General features: G+C 47.6%; 1 protein-coding gene across 1 annotated transcript; it reads left to right on the top strand.

Annotated features, from left to right (window-relative positions):
- Positions 1 to 15,272: 15,272 nt before the first annotated feature.
- LOC102460947 (olfactory receptor 51G2-like) lies at positions 15,273 to 16,208 on the top strand. Its single transcript, XM_006132542.3, has one exon. It carries the CDS (start codon positions 15,273 to 15,275, stop codon positions 16,206 to 16,208), a length of 936 nt encoding a protein of 311 aa, XP_006132604.2.
- Positions 16,209 to 23,918: the final 7,710 nt, after the last annotated feature.

Below are 23,918 nucleotides of genomic sequence, written 5' to 3'. Positions count from 1 at the left end.
AAAACTGGTTCGGACAGGGGGAAGCCCCCCCCCCCCGAGGCAGATCTTCGAATACAAGCAATTATGAAGCAGTTTATATACTGTCTATTAGATGTAATAACAATAACAATTAGTCTCCTTCCCATTACAAACACCAATGGCTAACAGTTATTTAGTTCCACCCAGATGCTCCTGATCTCAAGGTCCCTGCCAGAGTCAGCGTTCTATCCTTATCTCCGTAAGGAGGCGAGAGGCGAAGGCAGCGTCTAATTACAGATCTCGCGTTGTCAGGCCACAGACTTAGCCTGACTCTTGCTCTCTTGTTAACAAGACCAAGATGGCTGCACACAAATTCCCTTATTCCCTTTTCCTGCCTCCACAATCCCCCCTTTTGTGCTTTCAGCACAACTATCTTTCTAAACCTTTATTTTCATTAAACATTACATAATTAGTACAAACATAAAAGCTATTTCTATTACTACATCTTTTACAACAACAATCCAATATGAAACTTTTAATAAGCAAAAGCAATATAATCATTAATATCCCCAATATAATTCTATGATGGGGCTGGTCTATAATTTTAGTAACATCATACAACATATCATAATTAGTAACCAAATTAGGGAGGGCAGGTACATGCTGATGGTACCTGTCCATAAGCACAGAGTCCAGATCAAAGAGAGAAACCCAAACCACTCCCACAAGTTTCTCCTTGGCAATATACAATACTTCACTTCTTTCACCAAGGTCAGTTCTTAATGTCCTTTTGTAGTCAGAAATCTTTGGGCTTTGGCGGTGTCAGAGGAGCGGACTTTTCCTCTTTTTTTTTCTTGAAACAGTCGTGGTTCAGCATCCTGCAGGGGAGAGGTTACCAGCACATCACCCTGTAATATTTTGGTTCTTCTGGTGTCCAGCAGGTAGGAAAGCAGGACCAGAAGAGAGATGCTTATCAGCAATCGGGGTAGGATCATTTCGAGATGGAGGGATCTTTTTGCAGTGAGAAGCATTGGCCAACAGTCAGTTCTTGGCACTTCACTTTAGCAAAACTTGGTAAAGGTCTTTCTAGAGCGGTCATTCGCTAATGGACATAAGAGTCTCTATTCTCAGAGCTAAAAGCCAGCTAGCTCCTTTGGAACCAAGGTTATTTCCTAGGAATAAAGCAAACCGTAAAAACAATCCCGCGCGGTTGTTTGGTTGTTTGGTACCAGCCTTATCAAAGTGAGGCCCTTTTGGAATGTGGTTGCCAGGGGAACCAGGGTCACAGTAACTGTTGAACTGTTTTACTTCCCAAGCTGGCCTAATGATTTGAGTTTGTCAGTTCTCAGCCAGATACCATGGATTGCCTCAGTTTACTCCTATAGTTCCTCTCTCTTGACTTTGGGGTTCTCCTTAACCCACCAGGTTAAATACAATTTAAGGGGTTTTAATTTACTCTGGAAGTACGAGTACAGCACCAGCACTGTTATAAATGTTATAATCGAAACTTCCCACATAATTTGACAAACACTATTCAACTCCATCTTTAAGATATTTCATTGCCTTACTGGCGCTGCCCATGATTATAGGTTTGACCTCTACTGCCTGGTTGAGTGCTGCAGAGGTAGGTGTTTGGCATGGTCCACGGTGTTTCCCTATCTGTGTGTACCTCAGACGGCCAGCCCCGATATATCTTTGGGCATTGGCCACCAACTCCTTGATCTTCACCTGCAGGGCCAGTAAACCCTCCTCTAGGTACTTACTTCCGCCGTGCCACTCAGAATCTCATGTTAGGTTACTTATCACTGCCGAAGTGCGATAGAGCCGCATTCCATCAACGGTCAGGATCATCTGGCGAGGGGCTGTTATGCACACAGACGGATATGTAGAGGGGCAGGATGGAGTGATGTGTCTGGGTAGTCAAACACCAGTAGGTACCGTTTATTTGGACCAGCTCGATGTTTTTGTTTCTCTGAGACAACCACATCAAACCTAGACAGATTCGTCATGATGTTAAATGGGCAGGTACATAAAATTTCCTTATCAAAGTAGGTGCAACAATCCCTGGGTATAGGAAGGCTCCCACACCTTCAGAATAAGTGATGCCCTCGATCTATCTATATTCTCCTTCTTTGGTACAGGCAGGGAGGTTACCATTCTGATCTGATCTGAGTGAGGAATCCCCAGAAGGGCCAAAAACAAACTGTTATACTATGCCCTGTCCAGGTGGGCCTTTGGGTCCTCATGGATTCTCTACTTCCCCACTCCCATGGGTAGGCACGGGGGAGATGGGGACTCACCACTATAAGGGCTGGGTGGTCAAAGCTATCCTATTCTTCAATACTGGCCTTCTAATACCTTTAATTTAGTTCAATTAATTAACAATCCAATTAATCTCTGGTCCAAATATCTGGTTAGGTTTAGTGAAATGGACACAGAGCTGGACAGATCCTTTGAACTATTCAGGATGAATCGGTTAGCTTGGCTGGTGTCTAGGCCTTTACAGGCACTGGATATTACTGCATCTACCAGCCTGGATTCTCATACAATTTCTGGGCTATGACATAAGTGTTGCTGACAGAGGTTCCAGGCCCAAACCAATCTGCGATGGTATCTGCTAAGCCCTGCCGTTGCCTAATCAGGCACTTGCCAATTTGATTAGCCAGTCTAGCACACAGCTGGTCTATACCAGTGTGGAACATCACCAAGGTAAGGACCAGTGACAGTTGTCCTGGTTCTGAGACGGGTCTGTTCAGGGAATGATGCACAATTGGGAGGCTCTATTTTGTCCTTAAGGACCTGGTTAATAATATCCAAATGAGGGCAAGTTAGCAATGGTCATTGTTTAACAAATGACAGCCATGCCTCAGGGGTTACCTTTGTCTGGGCTTTAAGTGGTAAGCCCCAGTGAGAGTCAGTAGGTCCAACTTCAGTGGCCTAATGTTAGTGTTTAGCTTCTTTCCCACAATATTCCATGCAAACTTTAACTCAGAGGACTGTGTATTCTTTGTCCTCGTAGTGTTCATGTTGTTACAATAAACAAAATCATTATGTGTGAATGAGGGGAGGCCCAAGGCCGTGTATTCCCCATTGCTATTAGTGTGTATTTGTTCTATGTATGTGACTTGAAGGAGGTTACATTGACTAGAGTCACTGTTTCTCTTATAGGACTAAGCATGGTTCACAGATGTTTAATTGTTAATAGGAACCTATGCAATTCCATAATTCTTGAGGCCTTTTAAGGCATCAGGCACCAATGAGTAGCAGGGCAAGTAGCTGTTATTGCAATGGTGAGGTTACTAGTTTCCTCATTGTTGTGGGCATCTTTACTTAAATATGCTGATGTCCCACTTGCCCGTGTTGTTACTTATAGATTTCTTATTATCTGGCCAAACCACTTTTATGGTTGGTATGCAAATTTGCAGAAGCTAAATATTTCATTTGTGTAGCCATTAAAGCAAAACCAATCCGGTGGGGGAGAGAGCTGGTACCTTCTGTTCAAGTATACACTCCTTGCTTCCTTCCAGTTCCTTTTTTGTTCACCTGTGGAGACATTGTTAACATTCTCCTAGCCTAAACAATTTCCAAACTATTATCCTTTCACTGAATTTTAAAGTTGCCAATTGATTGGGCCCAATTATTAATTTTGATGGTTTAAATTAATGCTTCTGCTTTACTCAAATTATCCTTTCATTAAAACAATATCCTACACACAACAATATTTGCAATACGTATTACAATTAAGACACACAAGACAAACTTGGACAGAACACAAACTTATTATGTCATGACACAGAACCATGGTTTTTTGTTGTTGTTGTTTGTTGTTTTTCTTCAGCTGGCACTAGCGCTTTCTGATGATCTGAAAGACAAGAAAACATTTCTACCCCCGTCGGGGTGGCCCATTATAACTTAAAATACTGCCTAAGATCTGTTAGGGGAACCGGTTACAGCTAGTTCCTTACCACTTCCATGGGCAAGTGAGCTACAACTTTACGAGAACAAGGGCGCTTCATCGGTACTCGTGACCTTCCAATCCCTCGAATTACCTCTAGAGTTGATAGCCCTCCCCAACAGTGGCATGCCTCAGTTTCCCTCTTGTACCACAGATCAGGCTTAAAGTGTGAAGCTATAATGCCTTTCCTTAGCACAGTGTGTTGGTCAGTTATTGTTCCAGCAAGCAAAAAGCTTTTCTTTTCCTGAAAAAAATCATATACAGTGGTACTTATTAAGACTATAGTAATAATAGTGACATTAAATTTTGTTAAATGGGCGCTTATAAATATTTTGTTTGTATTTGGACAATTTACTTGAGGGGACAGGTGTTTTATATTCCTTTGAAATAGCCAGGCAGCCTGTATTCACATATAATGTTGGATTTGAAAGAAAGCCAAAAGTGTTATCAACACAGCCTTGAACAGAGACACAGTGAAGTTTCAGGGCTTGGATTCTTAAAACAAAGATTTGTTTTCTTAAAGAGTAAATTTAACCTTAAGGATTGAATGTATAGATTTCATTCTTTTAGACAGTTAACCAGTTAAGTGTCAATAGAATTCCTTATTTTCCTTTTGCAGATTTAACAAAAGTGTCTGTAGCCAAATAGTTAAATTTGATTGTTTCTTTGCCTGGATTATTGAAAAAGGCTGCAAGAAACAAGGAGTCACTTTTAAAAGCATGTTTCCCTTAAATTACTTGCTTCGTCTTTTCAAAGAAAACGTTCCTCATTCCTAGTAACTTAACTTTCCAATGACTGTATTCCTACTTTCCTTATTCCTTCCACTATGCCCATAGGGCTCCAAACCTTTTGCCTTTCCCTTTCACATGCTTTTTCTTATGATACGTCTTAATTCCTGCTAAATGACCTTTTTTTTTTTTTCGATGACACAGGTTTGTCCGGTATTAATGTGGTAAGGAGGATGGGCTTTCCCATTAGCCCCCACACCTCCTAATTCTTTTCAATAGGTAAATCCAAATGTGTATTATTGCAGTCAGCTATTACTAATTTTAAACTTCTCAGTATAGGGTTTTCATAACATCCATGCTGCAGCAGTTGATCTATGCTGCTGACTCTGGGGTGGATCACTCGACCATGCACTGTAAGGAGATTTATTTTGCAGAATGTGTCTCCTTGTTAGGGCAGATTTAGCTTCTAGATATAATAACAATAACAATTAGTCTCCTTCCCGTTACAAACACCAATGGCTAACAGTTATTTAGTTCCACCCAGATGCTCCTTATCTCAAGGTCCCTACCAGAGTCAGCGTTCTATCCTTATCTCCGTATAGAGGCGAGAGGCGAAGGCAGCGTCTAATTACAGATCTCACATTGTCAGGCCACAGACTTAGCCTGACTCTTGCTCTCTTGTTAACAAGACCAAGATGGCTGCACACAAATTCCCTTCTTCCCTTTTCCTGCCTCCACAGTCCCAACCTCCAAGATGACAAGAAGTACTAATCTTCACTGTCCAGAGAGAGGTTGAAATGGGCTCTATGGCCTGGAGCCATGGGAGGGATGGTTTTGAGAGTGCCATGAGAGTGGAAATTGGAGGGATAAGCTGTTGGCCTATTAAAAACCATCTGGGTGTCTGCTCCGACCTCAGGATTGCTCTCGATACAGCACTATAGAGAAGGGATTTGTATGTTGTTTCCCATGACACCTGCCCTCGCTCAGGGTATGTCTACACTACAGTGCTAATTCGAACTAACTTAGTTAATTCGAACTAAGCTAATTCGAACTATAACAGCTAGACTTAAACACTAGTTCGAATTAGCGTTTTCCTAATTTGAACTAGCGCGTCCACACTGATTGGACGCAGGGGGGCATTTAAGGGCAGCTGAAACCGGTTCTGGCAGGGCATCAGGTCAGTAGTTGCTTTGTATGGCTGCTGTCTGAGGCTCTCTGAGGCTCGTGCTTAAAGGGACCCCCCTGGACAGCCGGTTCTCAGCTTTTTCTGCTTGCTTACCTACCTCGCCGAGGGACAGCAAAGCGTTGATCTCTGCGCCCGTGTGTGTCGGTGCTTCCCTTCGGGGACGCCGCCACAGGTGACAACATGGAGCCAGAGGTCCCCCTGCACTTTCTGGTGCAGTTTCTGGACTTGATGCTGCAAGCCTGCCCGACCGCCACATCAGGGTTGGGGATGTGGACATTCCCGTGTGCCTGGTGGGGGATGCGGCCTACCCCCTACAGCTGTGGCTCATGAAGCCCTACACGGGGCACCTCAATCCGTCCCGCCAGGCCTTCAATGCGAGGCTGACCAGGGCCCGCATCATGATAGAGGGGGCCTTCGGGCAACTGAAAGCCCAATTTAGGTGCCTCCTCACCCTCCTCGACCTCGCAGAGCACAACATCCCTCCCGTGGTGGCAGCATGTTCTGTGCTACACAATCTGTGTGAGCGAAAGGGGGAGGCTTTCCTGCCAGCCTGGATGGCTGAGGCTGACCACATGGCTGGCCAGTACGCTCAGCCCCACACTGCCGCCATCCGGGAAGCCCAGCGGGGGGCCGTCCGGATCCGGGAAGCCCTGTGGGAGAGCTTCCAGGTGGAGGAGGAGGACTAACCTCTCCCTTGCATGCCCCACTGGGGCCTTCTTCCACCCTACCCCCCTACCCCTTTCCCCTCCTTAACCCCCCCCTCCTAAATAATGTAAAATAAAGACACCTGTTTTGGCAAACAAAATCTCTTTATTATACATAACTGGGGTGGGGGGAGGGAGGAGAGATGGTGGAAGAGGGGAGGGGGAAACCTGGGAGGGGGGAGCTGGACGGGGGTTGAAGGGGAGGAAGGGAAGGGAAAGCTCAGGCTTGGGGGTCCGGCTGGCTCTCCCGTCTCACAACACTGCAGGTGCGGGGACCTCGGGGGGGAGTGGTTGTGGAGGATGGGGCAGGAGGGACAGGGGGGTGGAGGAAGCGGGAGGGGGAGCAGGAGTGGGAGGGGGAGGGGAAGCAGGGGCAGGGGGAGCAGGGGCAGCAGGGGTGGGAGGAGGAGCGAGAGCTAGGGCAGCTGCAGGAGCTGGAGCAGGAGGAGGCATGAATCTGTCGACCGGGGTCTGGAGGTGGCCTCTGAGGGCACGGCTCTGCTCCTCCAGCACCTCCAAACTCCGCTGGTACAGCCGAAGGTCCTCCCGGACCCAGTGCTCCTGATTGTGGAGCAGCCGCTCCAGGAACCGGAGGTGCCGCTGCTGGTACTCCTCCTGGTTCCTGGCTCTCCTGCTGCCCGGGCGCAGGTGGCTGTTGCAGGCCGGGTGGTGCTCCCTGCAGTCCCAGGTGCTGCGGCTGTGGTGAAACAAGAGCAGCGGTCAATTCTCCCTGGGGCCCAGGTGGGTGAAACCCAGCCCCCCTCTGGAAGGCCAGGGCCCCTGCAGGACACCCAGCTACTGCTCCGTGGTGGGCAAGGCCCAGGCGCACGGTTCCTGCATTGGGTGGAGGGATAGGGGCCATGAGAGCAGCCCCAACCCACGTTATTCCCACACCAACGTGGGAAAGTGGAGAGTTTGGGGTTCCCCACAGCAGGCTGGCCTCCCTGGTCAGCTCTTAAAATAGCCTGTCTGGTCTTGCTGAGGACGAGGACTTCACGGGAAGAGAAGGAGAAGGAAGATGCGGCTTTGGGGAAGAAATGGGGTGAGGTGGGGCCTCAGGGACACCACATTTCAAGAAAGAAGAGTAACAAAGATGAAGCAAAAGAGAAGATCAACAAAAATGATTAAAGGTCTAGAGAACATGGCCTATAATGGAAGACTGAAAGAATTGGGCTTGTTTAGTTTAAAAATGAGAAGAGACATAATAAAGGTCTCTAAAATGGTGTTATACAGAGGAGGGAGAAAAATTGTTCTCCTTGGCTGCTGATGATAGGACAAGAAGCAATGGGCTTAAATTGTGCAAGGGAGGTTAGGTTGCACATTTGGAAAAATGTCCTAACTATTAGGGTGGTTAAACACTGGAATAAATTGCTTAAGGAGGTTTTAGAATCTCCATCACTGGAGGTATTTAAGAGCAGGTTGGATAGACATCTATCAGGGATGATTTAGAAGGTGCTTGGTCCTATCATGGGGGCAGGAGACTGGATTGATAACCTCTCGCCGTCCCTTCCAGTACTAGTATGATTCTATAAACCTACTTGCTATAAAAAGACTACAGGTGACTGCGTATCTGTGGTCACAAGCACTCCAACGGAAGAGAATGACATGTCCATTTGGACTTGTCTAGTAATGATCATTTAACACACGTGGTTTGTTGTACTCTGCTACAAGAGTGGGACAATTGTGATATTCCCCCAATGACAGGAAGTGACTTGGGCTATGACTAGACTGCAGGCTTCTTTCACAAGACGCTTTTCCAGAAGAGATCTTCTGAAAACACTTCTTCCAAAAGAGAGCGTCCACACTGTCAAAGTGCATCAAAAAAGCGATCTGCTTTTTCAAAAGATAGCATCCACACTGAATGGACACTATCTCACATTTAAACTGTGATTATTGTGGACGGAGTGGCCACCAGGGCACCTGTGCTTTTTCCTCTTTCCTCTTCTTCTGAAAGAACTCCCTCTTCCCTGTCCTCAAATGCCTTTTTCAGAAAGAGCTCTTTTAGAAGAAGGCTTCTTCCTCGTAGAAAGAGGATTACCAATGCTGGAAAAAAACCTCCGTTCTTTCAATTTTCTTTCAAAAGAACACAACTGCAGTGTAGACGTAATTAAAGTTTTTTTGAAAAACAGCTGTTTTTACGACAAAACTCTGCAATGTAGACATACCCTTGGTTTCAAGGGAAAAGAGACCATACATCCCAATTTTTCTGTGAAAATCCTATTTCTTCTTGGGCAGCAAATACTGGTTTTCAGTGTGTATAAATATTCAGAGTAACAACTTTTTCTAGTTACATTAAAAGAAAGCAGTCCATTCAACACAATGATTCTTACAGCCAATTGATGTGATTCCAGGGATAGAAGGTGGTCTATAAAATCATGACTGGTGTGGTGAAAATAGAGAAGGAAGCATTAATGACTCTTTTTCACAACAAATGAACTAGATCTCAACAAAGGAAATGAATAGGCAGCAGGATTAAAACAAAATAATGTATTGCGTCATACAGTCAGCCTGTGGAATTCTTTGCTAGAGGACATTTTGAACCTAAGAATATAACAGGGTTCAAGAGGGAATTAGAGAAATTCATGGAGGATAGATCCATCAATGACTATTAGACAGGATGGGCAGGGAAGCTGTCACTAGCTTCTATTTGACAGAAGACAGGAACTGCACGACAGCAGGTGGATCACTTGATGATTACTGTTCTGTTCATTCTATGTGGAGCACGTGATATTGGCAACTGTCAGAAAACAGGATACAGGGCTTGAAGGACCTTTAGTCTATCCTAATAAGGCTGTTTTTATGTTCTTTTACAGCCACAGAATTTCAGGTCAGAATGGAACGTTAAATTGTTTAGTCGGTACCACTGTACATCACTGGTTGCAGAATTTCCCCGTTACTCCTACATTGAACCCAATGACTTGATTTGATGCGTAACATTTGTTCATCTAAAAAGTATTTTCCATCGAGGCATCTAGGCTTCATTTGGACCTACTGGGAGATTCCACTGTCTCCCATGGGAGTTTTTCTCCCATTGGTTAAAACCCTCTATTTTTAAAATTGATGCCTTATTTAAAATCTTAATGTGTCTGGCTGAAGAGAGATTGTTCAGCTTGCAGAAACAGAGGGTCAAGGCAAATAATGATAGACGTAATAAAACAGTAAGTGGTGTGGAGAAAGTGAATAAGTAGGTTTTGTTTACTCCTTCAAAAAGACCACAGGTTACCCAACAAACTTAAGATGCAGCAAGTTTCTAACAAACAAAACTATTTCTTCAAACAATGCACAGTGAGCCTGTGGAACCCATTGCATTGGGATATCGTGAAAGACAGAATTATAAACTGATCAATAAAGAATTGGATGAATTTTGAAGACAATTCACTCAGTGGCTGTTACCCCAAAGGCAGAGAAGCAACTCAGGACTCTGAACCAATTACTGCCAGACGCCAGGAGCACACAACAGGACATGGATCACTCAATAATTACCCTATTTTGTCCATGCCCTCTGAAGTATCCTAATATAGTGACACCACTAAGACAAATATGGGGGGCAGGGTCAAAATGGCTTTGGTCGTATCTGCACTCGCACTGTCATAAGACAGGACACTGGGCTGCATGGACCATTAGCCATGCTTATGTTCTTAATTTTCTCCACTGATGGATGGGCTGCTGCTGACATCCTGTTCTACAGGATCCCTTAGATTTAGAGCAGACATGGGCTCCCTAGCAGATGTCTAGGCACCTGGTGAGTGGGAGGCTGACCGGGGGGGGGCGAAGGGGGCAAAGGGGGTGAGTGCGCCACCTAGGGGTGTGGTCTGGTAGCACCAGAGAGAGAGGCTCATGGTTTCAGCTGGACAACAGAAAGTTCCACCCTCCCCCTAGAGAAAATTGTGGCCAAAACTAAAATGTTTCCTTTTCAACCATTCTGGGGGTGAATTTTCATGGAAGAAGGATCATTTGTCTCTGAGAGCTCATCTGCCAGGATGCCGCCCTCCTGCAGCTGCCTCAATGTGCAAGAGAAATGGGAAGTTTTTCATCTGCTTCTCTCTAAGATAAATGAAGGTTGCACTGACATAACCTAGGGATGCATTGTGGGAAGGGGAAAATCTCCCACTTAGTTTATGGCTGGGGTCCTGTGACCATTAGCTACTGTAGCCACTTCTCCCAACTCTGTACAGACCCATTCAGCAGGCCCTGTGGGCAGTGGCTACTGCGACAGCCTGTGGAGACACATCTCTGATGAGCCTGTGATAGCAGGGAGCCAGAGAGGGTCCTAGAAAAGTAGAGGACACCAAGAAATGGGGGGGGGGGAAGAGGGGAGAAGGAACATAGATGCCAATGAACCAGTGAGGCCTGGCCTAACTTTGGGCATCCCTGGATCTTGGGTATCCTGTTTCATTCTTCAGGGAAGGCCCCTCCCCTTCTGGACCAATGCAATGTACATGGAGCCTTGTGGAATCTCCCTTCCCTGGCCTGCACCCTGGATTTGTGATGCAGGAAAATGAGGCTGCTCTGAGAAATCTGGTCCATTCTTATTCTGACTCTCATATTGCATTATAATTCAGCAAGATCACAGCTCTGATGGCATCGTCGTTACTACTCAGGGTTCTATGTGTCCAATCAGAACCATAAGAACCGCGATGACGAGCCCAGATTCCAAGAATGGAGCCTGCTGCAAAGATGCATCCATTGTGATTTGGCCTCGGAAGTTTGCTATTGGACGTGAGGGGGTTAAAGCTGGTGCACACAGAGCCAAACAGTTGAGACTCCCCTATGGTCAAGTGTCCCCAAGGGAATGTAGAGGCATGCTGCATAAAGGCAGTTGCCTCCCTACCTCTACAGACACTGCCTGCTGCCTGTGCAACCTCTCTGATACTCCTTGTGCTGTAGGGTGAAGACCTCCGGTGTCAGTGGCTCCCTTCTAGCAGGAACTGGGTACGTTGGCAGGTGTCACAGTCTGTAACATGCCAAGTGCAGGGTGAAGGCTGCAGGCTGTTTGCATTGGCAGCTGTTCTATGCAGCGGCAGAGGACTCCGCTGGGCTGTTGGGGTGACCCAGTGACAGGGCTGGAGGGCAGGCAGCCGTAGGTAGCCTGGAAACCCTCCCCTACATCTGCTCATTCACTAAAGGTTATTTAAGCTACACAGAAATCTGGCTCTCAAACAAAGCTCAGAGTGTTAAAACGCTGATGCTCTGAGTCAGGATTTTTCAAATGGTCCCATGCTGCACAGTGGGTTACTCAAGATACACAAAAATCTGGCAATCCACTGTTCCCTCCCCTTCCCCATTTGCTTAACCTTGATTTGAAATAAGAAACCGGGACAGTCATGAACTGTGTGCCCATATATTAAACTGTCCCCCATCACCTGCAACACATTTATTTCCAGTCCTTATGGGTATGTCTACACTAGCTCGTTAGTTCGAGCTAGGTAGGCAAATGAGGGCAACCGGAGTTGCAAATGAAGCCCGGGATTTAAATATCCTGGGATTCATTTGCATGTTCCCAGGCGCCGCCATTTTTAAATCCCCCTTAGTCCGAACTCCATCCTAATTTGAACTACCGGTACTTCTCATGGAATGTAGACCTAGCCTCCTGGAATGAGGAGTAACGGTAGTTCGAATTAGGGTCTCTAATTCAAACTACCTACCCCGTGCCGCGTATAGCCGCGGGCATGGAGTTCGGACTAAGGGGGGTTTAAAAATGGCGGTGCCCGGGAAGATCCAAATGAAGCCCGGGATATTTAAATCCCGGGCTTCATTTGCAACTCCGGTTGCCCTCATTTGCCTACCTAGCTCGAACTAACGAGCTAGTGTAGACATACCCATATATCTGTCTCGTTGTGCTAAAAGCCCCATTTGGGTGTGGGAAATGAACCACACGGCATCTTTGCTCTTCACACATATTAGTGAGGATGTAAAAGTATTAAAAGTGAAACCCAAAATTCTCTCTCAGGCTAAGAAACAGGTTGTTATGCTAAGATCCCTCTCTGACCTGAGAAATCATCTCTGAGCCTAGGTCTACACTACATTTTTTTCCAGAAAAAGCTACACAAAATGTGCTCCACAATTTTGCATAGCTTTTTCTGATTTTTTTTTCACAAGAAGCTTGTCCAAAATTTGGCGCATCTAGAATTGGCCAAATTTCAGAAAAAAAAACCTCTTTCAGAAGCCCCCTTCTTCCTTGTGTAACGAGGAATACAGGGGCTTCTGAAAGAGCGTGTGTTCACTTCTGCAAAAAGAAAAAAAGCAAAAGAGCAAATGTGTTCTCTGGATATGGCAGGGTTTTTCTGAGATTCCAGAGGTATCCCCCCTCACCCAAAAAACCCCACAGTGTAGATATAGCCTGAGAGATCAGAGGGGAAAATGGGTTGATGTGTGAGCTAATGTACATATGTGAAATCTTACGCTCAAACTTGTCATCATGAGAGAAATATTCCAAGCCACACTTTATCATGCTTATATATTGGAAGCCAGCAGCAGAGTTGTTGGAATGTCTAAGGGAAGGAGCAGGGGCAACTTTACTTCTTGATGGGTTTTAGTTTAGAAAGTATAGGACAGTACTCCAAATACTGCTTGCAATGGGCTTGTGCAATGAACTCGTTGTTCAGGAAACAGTGGTATGATGCCATCCCTTAGGAAGCAACAAGAAGTCCCTTAGCACTTTATAGACTAACAAAGATATATATATACAGAGAGAGAGAGAAAGAGAGAGAGAGATGTGAGTAGCATGGAGAGAAAAGGGGGGAACCTCTCAATTTATAGTGGTAAAAGAATGGAGCGCGGGGGGGTGGGTACCTGTCAGTTGTAAAGCTGATGGCAGTGAGACTAATTGAGTGGTCTGGAAGTGTCCCATCATTAGTTTTTATCTCACTAGCATGTGGAATGTAAGAAAAGCAGGTTTTATAAGGGACCATCCACTTCTTATCTTTGTTGAAACTAGGAGAGAGTGTAAAATTGGCATATGAAGCTCAGTTCTGCTCTCTCTCTTTCTCTCTCTCTCTCTCTAGTTGGTTTTGGAAATTCCTTTGTAGAAGAATGGTCACATTTAAATCCATTCATGAGTGCCCAGGTGGGTTAAAATGTTCTTCTACAGGTTTCTGTTATTACCATTTCTGATACCTGACTTGTGTCCATTTATACTTCATAATAAAGACATCAACATAATGTAAGTAGAGTAACGGGACTATGGGATGAGAGCCGAGGAACCTTGTTTCGAGGTCAGCTATAAAGGTGTTGGCATATTGTGAGGCCATCGGGGTGCCTGTAGTTGTGCTGCAGACTTGAAGGTATACATTATCCCCAAACTGCAAATAGTTGACGGTGAGGACTTAGTCATTAGGTGTACTGTGGTGTATTTGAGGTTAATGTTCCTGACAGCTAATAATCCCTCATCGTCTGGAATGCTGGTGTCTGCTAAACCCAGTGGCTGTGTTTTCCGGAATAAGCTGTGAGCTGTCTACACTGGCCCCTTGAATTTCCGGAAAAGCAGTGACGATTTGCTGTAAGAAATCAGCTGCTTTTCCGGAAAAACTATGCTGCTCCCGCTTAGGCAAAAGTCCTTTTTCCGGAAAACTGTTCCGGAAAAGGGCCAGTGTAGACAGCACAGTAGTCTTTTCCAGAAAAAAGCCCCGATCACGAAAATGACGATCGGGGCTTTTTTCCGGAAAAGCGCGTCTACATTGGCCACGGACGCTTTTCCGGAAAAAGGGCTTTTCCAGAAAAGCATCCTGCCAATGTAGACGCTGTTTTTCCGGAAATACTTATAACGGAAAACTGTTCCATTTTAAGCATTTCCAGAAAAAGGTGCCAGTGTAGACACAGCCAGCGAGTTCAATCCTTGAGGAGGCCATTTAGGGATCTGGGGAAAAATCTGTCAGGGATGATACTTGGTCCTGCTGTGAAGGCAGGGGACTGGACTTGATGACCTTTCAAGGTCCTTTCCAGTTCTAGGAGATAGGCATCTCCATTCCAAAAAAAATTAAAACAAAAAGTGTCAAGAGCATTTACATCCACGGTGTCCAGGAAGTTACTGGTGTCTAGAAGGTAGGTAGGATTGCTGATAGTATAGGGTCTGAGGAGAGAGTCAAAATAACTGTATAATCCTCCTGCTACCACAACCGCAACAGTTCCCCCCATTCACTGCCCATGGCATTATAAAATAGGCCACACTGAGGTGGTATTGCATGTTTGGGATTGTCAATGTTTTAATATCACGCAGTGCTCAAGTAGGGCATGGAAATCCCAGCCACAATATATTAATGGGGCCAAGAGCTTGTCGGGATTCAAAAAGTGGCTGGATATTTATATGGGTAACTAGAAAAATCCAACTTCAGTCATGAGTATTTTCTGAGAACTCTTGGAAGGCCAATCAACAGTTGTGATTGGCATCACAAAATATATCCATGTCTCAGGAAGTGTGCAACTTTCCTAGAAGTAGGTCATCTCGTAGCTGCCTATTGCAGGTCTTCCTTCATTCAAGCTGCAGGTTCTAGTACTAGTCACTGGATATTGGGCATAATGGACTACAGGTCTCATCCAACCAGACCGTCCCTAACTTCCTATCAGAGGTGTAAATCCAAGAATATATTTTTGCTCCTCTTCCTTGAACTACTGGGGTTCTTGTGTCATAACTGCCCTCTACTTACTGAGAACAGAACAATGTCTCATAAAATATTGTCTTGCCTTCTATTCTTTTTCCTTTCAGGAAGGAAAATTCAAAACTCCTCAGATCTACCCAGTACATCATGTCAGATGTCAATGTCACCAAATCTACTCCTGCAGTTTTCCTTCTCACTGGGATACCAGAGCATGAAGATGTCCATCTGTGGATCTCTATCCCCTTGTGCCTTATTTATGCCATATTGATAATGGGAAATACAGGTATTCTTTTCTTTATAAAAACAGATCCAAGCCTCCATGAACCCATGTACATTTTCCTTTCCATGTTGGCCATCACAGACCTTGGATTATCAATGACTACTATGCCGACAACACTAGGCGCATTCTTGTTTAACTCTAGGGAGATCAACCATGATGCCTGTTTTACCCAGTTGTTCTTCTTCCACTCGCTTTCATACATTGAATCTTCTGTGCTCGTGTCGATGGCCTTTGACCGCTTCATTGCAATCCGTGACCCACTAAGATACATTTCCATCTTAACCCCACTGAGAATAGCCAAGTTAGGACTGGTGTGTATGCTAAGAGGGGTGGCTTTAGCACTCCCATACCCCTTTCTCCTGAAACGCTACCCATACTGTCGAGCCAATGTCCTCTCCCATTCTTACTGTATGCACAATGAGGTCATGAAGCTGGCTTGTGCGGACATCACAGTTAACAATATCTATGGCTTGGTCATAATACTTTCCACAGTGGGGTTGGACTCTCTGCTTATCCTCCTCTCGTATGTAATGATTCTCAAAACAGTGCTGAGCATCGCATCCCGCATGGAGACCCTCAGGGCCCTGAACACCTGCGTCTCCCACCTCTGCGCCGTCCTGCTCTTCTATACACCAATGGTCAGTCTGTCTCTGATACACAGATTTGGAAACAGCTCATCTCACTGGCTTCAGATTCTCTTTGGATACATCTACCTGCTGGTGCCACCCCTGATGAACCCAATCGTGTACAGCGTGAAAAGCAAACACCTGCGCATGAGGATAATCAGGCTTTTTGTCAAGTGAAGAGTCATTTCAACATATTAATCCAGCTCTGGTGATGAGGGAGATGAAAAATATGGGCCACATGCATCTCCTCCCTCATTGGTCTCAGTGACAGTAACTCGAATTTGCTTTGGATAAAATACATCATGTAACCTATCAGTTTTAATATCTCAATCTGCTGTATCTTAATATCTTAGGGTATGACTACACTACAGTACTAATTCGAACTAACTTAGTTCGAATTAGTTAATTCGAACTAAGCTAATTCGAATTAGCGCATCTAGACTTAAAAACTAGTTTGAATTAGCGTTTTACTAATTCGAACGAGAGTTTCCACACTGATTGGATGCTGGGGGGCATTTAAGGGCAGCTGAAACCGGTTCCGGCAGGGTATCAGGTCAGTAGTTGCTTTGTGTGGCTGCTGTCTGACGCTATCTGAGGCTCGTGCTTAAAGGGACCCCCCTGGACAGCCGTAAAACCGGTTCTCAGCTTTTCCTGCTTGCTTGCCTACCTCGCCGTGGGACAGCAAAGCATTTTTCTCTGCGCCTGCCTGTGTCAGTGCTTCCCTTTGGGGACACCGCCGTAGTTGGCAACATGGAGCCAGAGCTCGCCCTGGGCTTTCTGGTGCAGTTTTTGGACTTGCTGCTGCAAGCCTGCCAGCAATGGCTGGAGGCTGCCTGTCACCACCTGATGCTAGTCAGTCCCCTACCTCTCCGCCTGGCCTCTTTGGGGGCCATGGAGGAGCTGCAGCAGCGCCTGGACGCCAGCGTGCCCTGCTGCATCTGGCGTCTGGACACCAGCAACGACTGGTGGGACTGCATCGTCCTGCAGCGCTGGGGAGACAGGCAGTGGACCCAGAACTTCAGGATGAAGAGGGACACCTTCCTGGAGCAATGCGAGTGGATCACCCCTGCTCTGCAGTGATGGGACACTCACATGAGGTCCGCCATCCCCCTCCAGAAGCGTGTGTCCATCGCCCTCATGAAGCTCTCCACGCCGGACAGCTGCTGATCCATCGGGAACCAGTTCGGCGTGGGGAGATCCACTGTCGGAGCAGTGCTCATGCAGGTACAGCACTCACCGGCCACTGGGCTGGGGGGGAGGGCGGCTGTAAGGAGGGGATAGGCCGCCCCAGGGAAAATGGGGGAGGGGAGGAGGAGAAAGTGCCCTGCACCAGAGGGTTCGGTCTGTCCTGGCCGTACTACACGCCGCCCAGGGGGGGTTGCTTCCGGTAGTGGGGCGCGGGGCAGTGCCAGGGAACGAACACTCCCAGCCATCTGGGTGCCCCAGTGATTCGCGGTTTGCTGTGTCTCTCTGCAGGTGGTCAAGGCCATCAACCGGGTGCTGCTCCGCAGGGTGGTCCACCTCACTGACCCAGACGCAGTCATCCAGGGGTTCAGTGCCCTCGGCTTCCCTAACTGCGGGGGGGGGGCATCGACAGGACGCACATCCCCATCCGTGCCCCGGAACACCAGGCCTCCCAGTACGTCAACCAAAAGGGGTACTTCTCCATCCTCCTGCAGGCCGTGTGTGACCACCGGGGACAGTTCATGGACATTAATGTGGGCTGGTCCGGAACTCCTCCGTGTGCCAGCGGCTGCAGGCCGGGACCTTCTTCCCCGACCGCCACATCAGGGTCGGGGATGTGGACATGCCTGTGTGCCTGGTGGGGGATGCGGCCTACCCCCTACAGCCCTGGCTAATGAAACCGTACACGGGGCACCTCAACCCCTCCCGCCAGGCCTTTAATGCCAGGCTGATCAGGGCCCGCATCATGATCGAGGGGGCCTTCGGGCAACTGAAAGCAAGATTTAGGTGCCTCCTCACTCACTTCGACCTCGCCGAGCACAATATCCCTCCCGTGGTGGCAGCATGTTGTGTGCTGCACAATTTGTGTGAACGAAAGGGGGAGGCTTTCCTGCCAGCCTGGATGGCTGATGCTGAGCGCATGGCTGGCCACTATGCTCAGCCCCACACTGCCGCCATCCGGGAAGCCCAGCGAGGGGCTGTCCGGATCCGGGAAGCCCTGCGGGAGAGCTTCCAGGTGGAGGAGGAGGACTGAACTCTTCCTGCATGCCCCACTGGGGCCTTCTTCCACTCTCCCCCCCCTTACCATTTCCCCTCCCTAACCCCTCTTCCTAATGTCAAATAAACACACCTGTTTTGCCAACAAAAATCTCTTTTTATTTTACATAACTGGGGTGGGGGGAAGGGAGGAGAGAGGGTGGGAGACGGGAGGGGAAACCTGGGAGGAGGGAGCTAGAAGGGGGAGGAAGGGGAAGAAGGGGAGGGAAAGCTCAGGCTTGGGAGTCCTGCTGGCTCTCTCATCTCGCAGCACTGCGGGTGTGGAGGCATCGGGGGGGAGTGGGTGTGGAGGGTGGGGCAGGAGGGACGGGGGGTGCGGAGGAAGCGGGAGGCGGAGCAGGGGTGAGAGGAGGAGCGAGAGCTGGGATGGACACAGGGGCTGGAGCAGGAGGAGGCAGGAACCTCTCCACCAAGGTATGGAGGTGGCCTATGAGGGCACAGCCCTGCTCCTCCAGCGCCTCCAAACTCAGCTGATGCAGCCACAGGTCCTCCCGGACCCAGTGGTCCTGGGTGCGGAGCTGGTGCTCCAGTAGCCGCAGGTGCCGCCGCTGGTAGTCCTCCTGGTTCCTGGCGCGCCTGCTGGCCTGGGTGCGGGTGGCTGTTGCAGGCCGGGTGGTGCGCCCTGCAGTCCTAGGTGCTGCGGCTGAGGTGAAACAAGAGCAGTGGTCAGTTCTCCCTGGAGACACGGTGGGTGAAACCCAATCCCCCTCTTCAAGGCCATGGCCCCTGCATGACACCCAGCTGCTGCTCCATGATGGGCAAGACCTAGGCGCACGGTCCCTGGGCTCCTTCTCACCCCACCCTCCCATACACATAAGGGGAGCATGATGGCACTCACATGCGGAGCCCTCCTTGGCCTCGGACGACACAGCCGATGTGCTCTGTGGGATGCCTCGGGTGTCCTGGGCCTGGACAGGCTCCCTGCAGGCTCCTGGCTCTTGGCGTCCTCCTTTTCCTCCTCCTCGGTGTCAGGAACGGGGCCCTCTGCCCTGGGGTCGATCACCACCCGGGGGGCATGGATGACGTTAGCCCCCAGGATGCGGTCCAGGGCCTGAAAGTGGGGGCAGGTCTCCGGGTCGGCCCCTGGCTGGAAGGCCCTGAAGTAGGACTGCCGCAGGTCCTTAATTTTGCAGCGGACCTGCTCCCGGATCCGCATGAGGCCTCTGGCAGCCAGGCTGTCAGCCATGCGGCTGTAGACGGCCGCGTTCCTGTGGCTAGTGCGGAGATCATGGAAGTTGGAGGCCTCCCCCCAAACCTCGATGAGGTCCATGATCTCCGCACTTGACCAGGCGGGTGCCCGCCTCTTTTGGCCCCGGGCAGGCTCCTGTGAGCCGCCAGCCTGGTCCCGGGAAGAGGTGGAGGGCTGGGTGGCAGCGGGTGGCTGGCTCATGCTGTGCCAGGTGCAGGGTCTGCTGGCTGGGTGCTGGCAGACTTGCAACTGGCACAGGCACGGTAGCCAGACCGTGGCCCTTTAAGGGCTCCAGGGCCGGGAGGGGGGCAGAAGAGTTTTCCTGGTTTGGCCAGAGTGGCCACCAGGGCAAGCTGGGAAGGGCTAGTCTCCAACTAGTTCGAATTAAGTGGCTACATAGCCCTTAATTCGAACCACTTAATTGGAACTAGGCGTTAGTCCTCGTGGAATGAGGTTTACCTAGTTCGAATTAAGCGCTCCGCTAGTTCGAATTAAGTTCGAACTAGCGGTTTGTATGTGTAACCCCTATTAAAGTTAATTCGAACTAACAGCTGTTAGTTTGAATTAACTTTGTAATATAGACATACCCTTATTTTGGTGTGTGTATTATTCTTGTAGGTTAAAAATATGGGGTCTAGAATGCTTTCTGGTTTGAAATGTACAAATGAAAGACATCAAAGGTTTTCCCATCCATGCGTGGGTGATCACTTGTAAACAGCCTCATTTGCCCTGTAAGTCTAATCAGTGGTTAGTCTTAAGAAGTCACGTGAGGGTTCAGGAGTAGGGTGAGGGTAGGTTGTCTGGGTACTGAGTTGCAGGAGCAGTCTGGGGTTATGGGGTCTCGACTGGAGTGCATGTAGAGGTTGAGGGTGCAGGGTCTCGGCATGTAGGGAAGGGGGATAACTAACTTGCCTTTCTGCCCCCATTCCCTCCTAGCACGGTGTTCCAGGCATGGCCTCCCACTGCTCTCATTGTCCGGAATCCAGCCAATGGGAACAGTGGGGAAAATCTCTAGGCAGTACATCCATGTGCTGTTATTCCCCCAGCTGGAGGAGGGAGCATGCCAGCACACAGAGCTGCTTCTGGCTCTGTTCATTCCCCATCAGCTGGATCTGGCAGGGAGGGTGGGAGCTTTCTCCTGCCCCTTCCCCCAGTCCAGTGGGAAACGAGCACTGGCACTGCAACCTCACAGGGGGGTCGTGAGGCTGAAGCACCACAACCTTCTGCAAGTCAGTTGCAGTAGTTGTCCATGGACCACAGTTTGAGAACCACTGATCAAGATGGTCTGTCTGGGAAAAAGTCAGACAAAGGTCAGCTTCACATGTTGACCCTGTACACAGACATGGCTGAACACTGCGGCGATGGGGCCCAGGCTCACACAGGTTTCCACAAAGGCTGCTTCCATGGGAAAGGTCCAAATAGAAGGGAAGTTGCTCTCATAGGGTATGTCTAGACTACAGGCTTTTGTCGACAGAAGTTTTGTCGACAGATACTGTCGACAAAGCTTCTGTCGACAAAGAGCGTCTAGACTACAGCCAGTTCTGTCGACAAAGCAAGTTGCTTTGTCAACAAAACCCTGGAGTCTAGACACAACCCTAGATGCAATAATACCTTCTGTCGACAGAACTCTGTCGACAAAAGGCGTTATGCCTCGTAAAATGAGGTTTATCAGCGTCGACAAAACTGCTGAGTTCTGTCGACGTTATGTAGACAGAACTCAGTGGTAGTGTAGACACCGGTATAGTTTTGTCGACAAAAGTCCACTTTTGTCGACAAAACTCTGTAGTCTAGACACACCCATAGACACGCAGAAACTAGGCTGGGTCCCAAGGGCTCCTGGGCTTCCCAAAGGAAAGTAAGCTGTGCTGGTTCTGATTCTATATCTCCAGAACAAAGGCTGCCTGATTTAGCTTGTTAGCATAGGTGGGATATGTGACAGTTATTCTACAACCATCTGCCCTAATGCTTTGTGCTTGTTGTTAATAAACCTACTTGTTTTAAGAATACTATAGATAACTGTGTATCTCTGGTCACAAGCACTCTAAAGAGTGTCCAGTCGATCCTGCCTAGTGATACGGTTTGTTATAATCTGTTCCAAGAGTGGGACAATTGAGATATCCTGACAATGACAGGGAGGGACAGAGAGCCCTGGTTCTTAACCGCTTTGGCACCCTTACCCCTTAAGCTAAACTTATAAACCAAAATTACCCCTCTGCCTTTTTTACAATGGCAATAGAGAAAAAGAAAATCATAATTAATCATTTTATTGTATTTCATTTTCTCATACATTATGCTGAACACATTTGAACACCTATTGCATTTTAAACTTATTATATATGTTTTGTTATTTAGAAAATGAAAACTCGCCATGAATAACATTTCTCAGATGAATTTCACAGTGTGAACACTGATACTGCTGCTGCTTGACTAGCATAGAGATATGAGGCTTTGTCACAGGTAATGCACATCACAAATCATGACTAAGATCCAATCTGTTCCTTGCCTTCATTTTCATTGTAGAAAAGCCAACCTCACAGCAATACATAGTAGCAAATGCAATTAGAAGTTTAAGAGCTCTGTCAGAGAGAATTGGCTATTCTAAGCCAGCTTTTTGCTAAAAAGTTGCCAGATCAGAATCCTGAGAATCTGCTTGCAAGTTATCTTCTCGTGGATCAAAGAATTCTGCTTTTGCCTTGACGTCTTTCTTTTCATTACCTTTTATTTCCCTGTAGATGTCTTACAATCCATGCATTTATGTGACACTGTTCTGTATCTGGAGAGTATCCGCTGATGGAGTCTTTTACCAACAGTAAGGCTGCGTCTAGGCAGCTGCTTACCAACAGTAATGCAGCTGCTTTTGCGTAAAATCTTGCCAGCTGTCTACACTGGCCACTTGAATTTCCACAAGAACACTAATGATCTCATGTAAGATTGTCAGTGTTCTTGTGGAAATTCTATGCTGCTCCAGTTTGGGCAAAAGCCCTCTTGCGCAAATGCTTTTGCGTAAGAGGGCCAGTGTAGACAAAGCGATATTGCTTTGTGCAAAAAAGCCCCGATCGTGAAAATGACGATTGGGGCTTTCTTGAGCAAACCATGTCTCGATTGCCATGGACGCTTTTCCGCAAAAAGTGCTTTTGCAGAAAAGTGTCCGTGCCAATCTAGACGCTCTTTTCCGTAAATGCTTTTAACGGAAAAACTTTTCAGGCTGGTAGCAAGGAGCACATCTCCAGCCATGGCTGTAGGTGGTGGGACCAGGGGCTAGGAGTGGTGCTCCTGCCCAGGCTGGCATGGTGGGAAGCACCGCCTCAGTTGAGGCTGGTGCGTTGCAGGATCCAGATTCAGAGAAGAGTGACCAAAATATTACGGTATATGGAACAGCTTCCAGGTAAAGAGAAGTTGAAAAGACTGGGACTGTTCATCTTGGAAAAGAGAGGATTAAAGCAGGATTATTATTATAAAGGTAATAAAACTGAATGATGTGAAGAATGTACATACGGAAGTGTTGTTTACCCCTTCAAAAAGATCCAGGGTTACCCAAAAAAGTTACTATGCAACAGGTTTCACATAAACCAAAGGAAGTATTTCTTCAACCAATCCACAGTGAGGAACTCATTGCCATGGGATGTTTTGAAAGTCAAAAGTATAAATTGATCTCACAAAAGAATTAGATACATTTGGAGGCCAATTCCATCAGGGGCCATTAGCCACAAAGGCCAGGGAATCAACACCGTGTCTCTGAACCTCTTCCTGCCAGAAGCTGGGAGCAGACAACAGGGCACGGATTACTCAATAATCACCCTATTTTGTCCATTCCCTCTGTTGGAAATAAAGGAGTTAATGTAAAAGCCATTCAAAATGGAGGCGATGAACTTTTGACCTATGGACTCCATTTTGAACAAGGTGCCTGTCGGCCGCTAGAAGACTCTGACCTGGGCTGGTTCTCACCGGCTTAAACTGGTTTTTCCCGCCTAAGAAGAACATTCCATCACCTTTGAGCTTTTGCGCCACAGAAAGGTTTTAAGGCTCCGCCCAGCTGATGGGAGGATGTGGTCTTTTCCGTCTATGCTCCCGTCAGCAGCACCTCCACAAACCATGACGGTTGTGACAAGAGAAGGAAAAGCGTTACCATCAATGATCAGTGATCCTCCATCACCTATAGAACTTCCCCGCTGGGATCTCCCTGGCGTGCCTCCCCAAAAGCTTCTAATTAGCTCGAGGATAGAAGGTCCCAGGTCCTGGCTGGGCACAGCACCCCTCGGCACTTCTCAATGCAAAAGGGGTTTATTTCGTTGGACTCTTTACTATCACGTCTTCTTTCTTTTTGGCAAAAGAGGGTATTTGGGCTCAGGTTTTCTACCTCGTTGATGGAATCCCTGCACTCTTGTATAGTTATTGTTGATTAAGGATGTTTACTGTTGTCCTTCATTTTGGTTCTGATTTGAATTTTCCTCATTTTT

Source organism: Pelodiscus sinensis, chromosome 1 (genome assembly GCF_052426305.1).
Source record: "Pelodiscus sinensis isolate ZL-2025 chromosome 1, ASM5242630v1, whole genome shotgun sequence".
Taxonomy (NCBI): domain Eukaryota; kingdom Metazoa; phylum Chordata; order Testudines; family Trionychidae; genus Pelodiscus; species Pelodiscus sinensis.
This window is presented reverse-complemented; position numbering and strand designations above follow the sequence as displayed.

Bases quoted from the DNA above. Each gene is read 5' to 3' on its own strand.
- LOC102460947 (XM_006132542.3), top strand. From the start codon at position 15,273: ATGTCAGATGTCAATGTCACCAAATCTACTCCTGCAGTTTTCCTTCTC.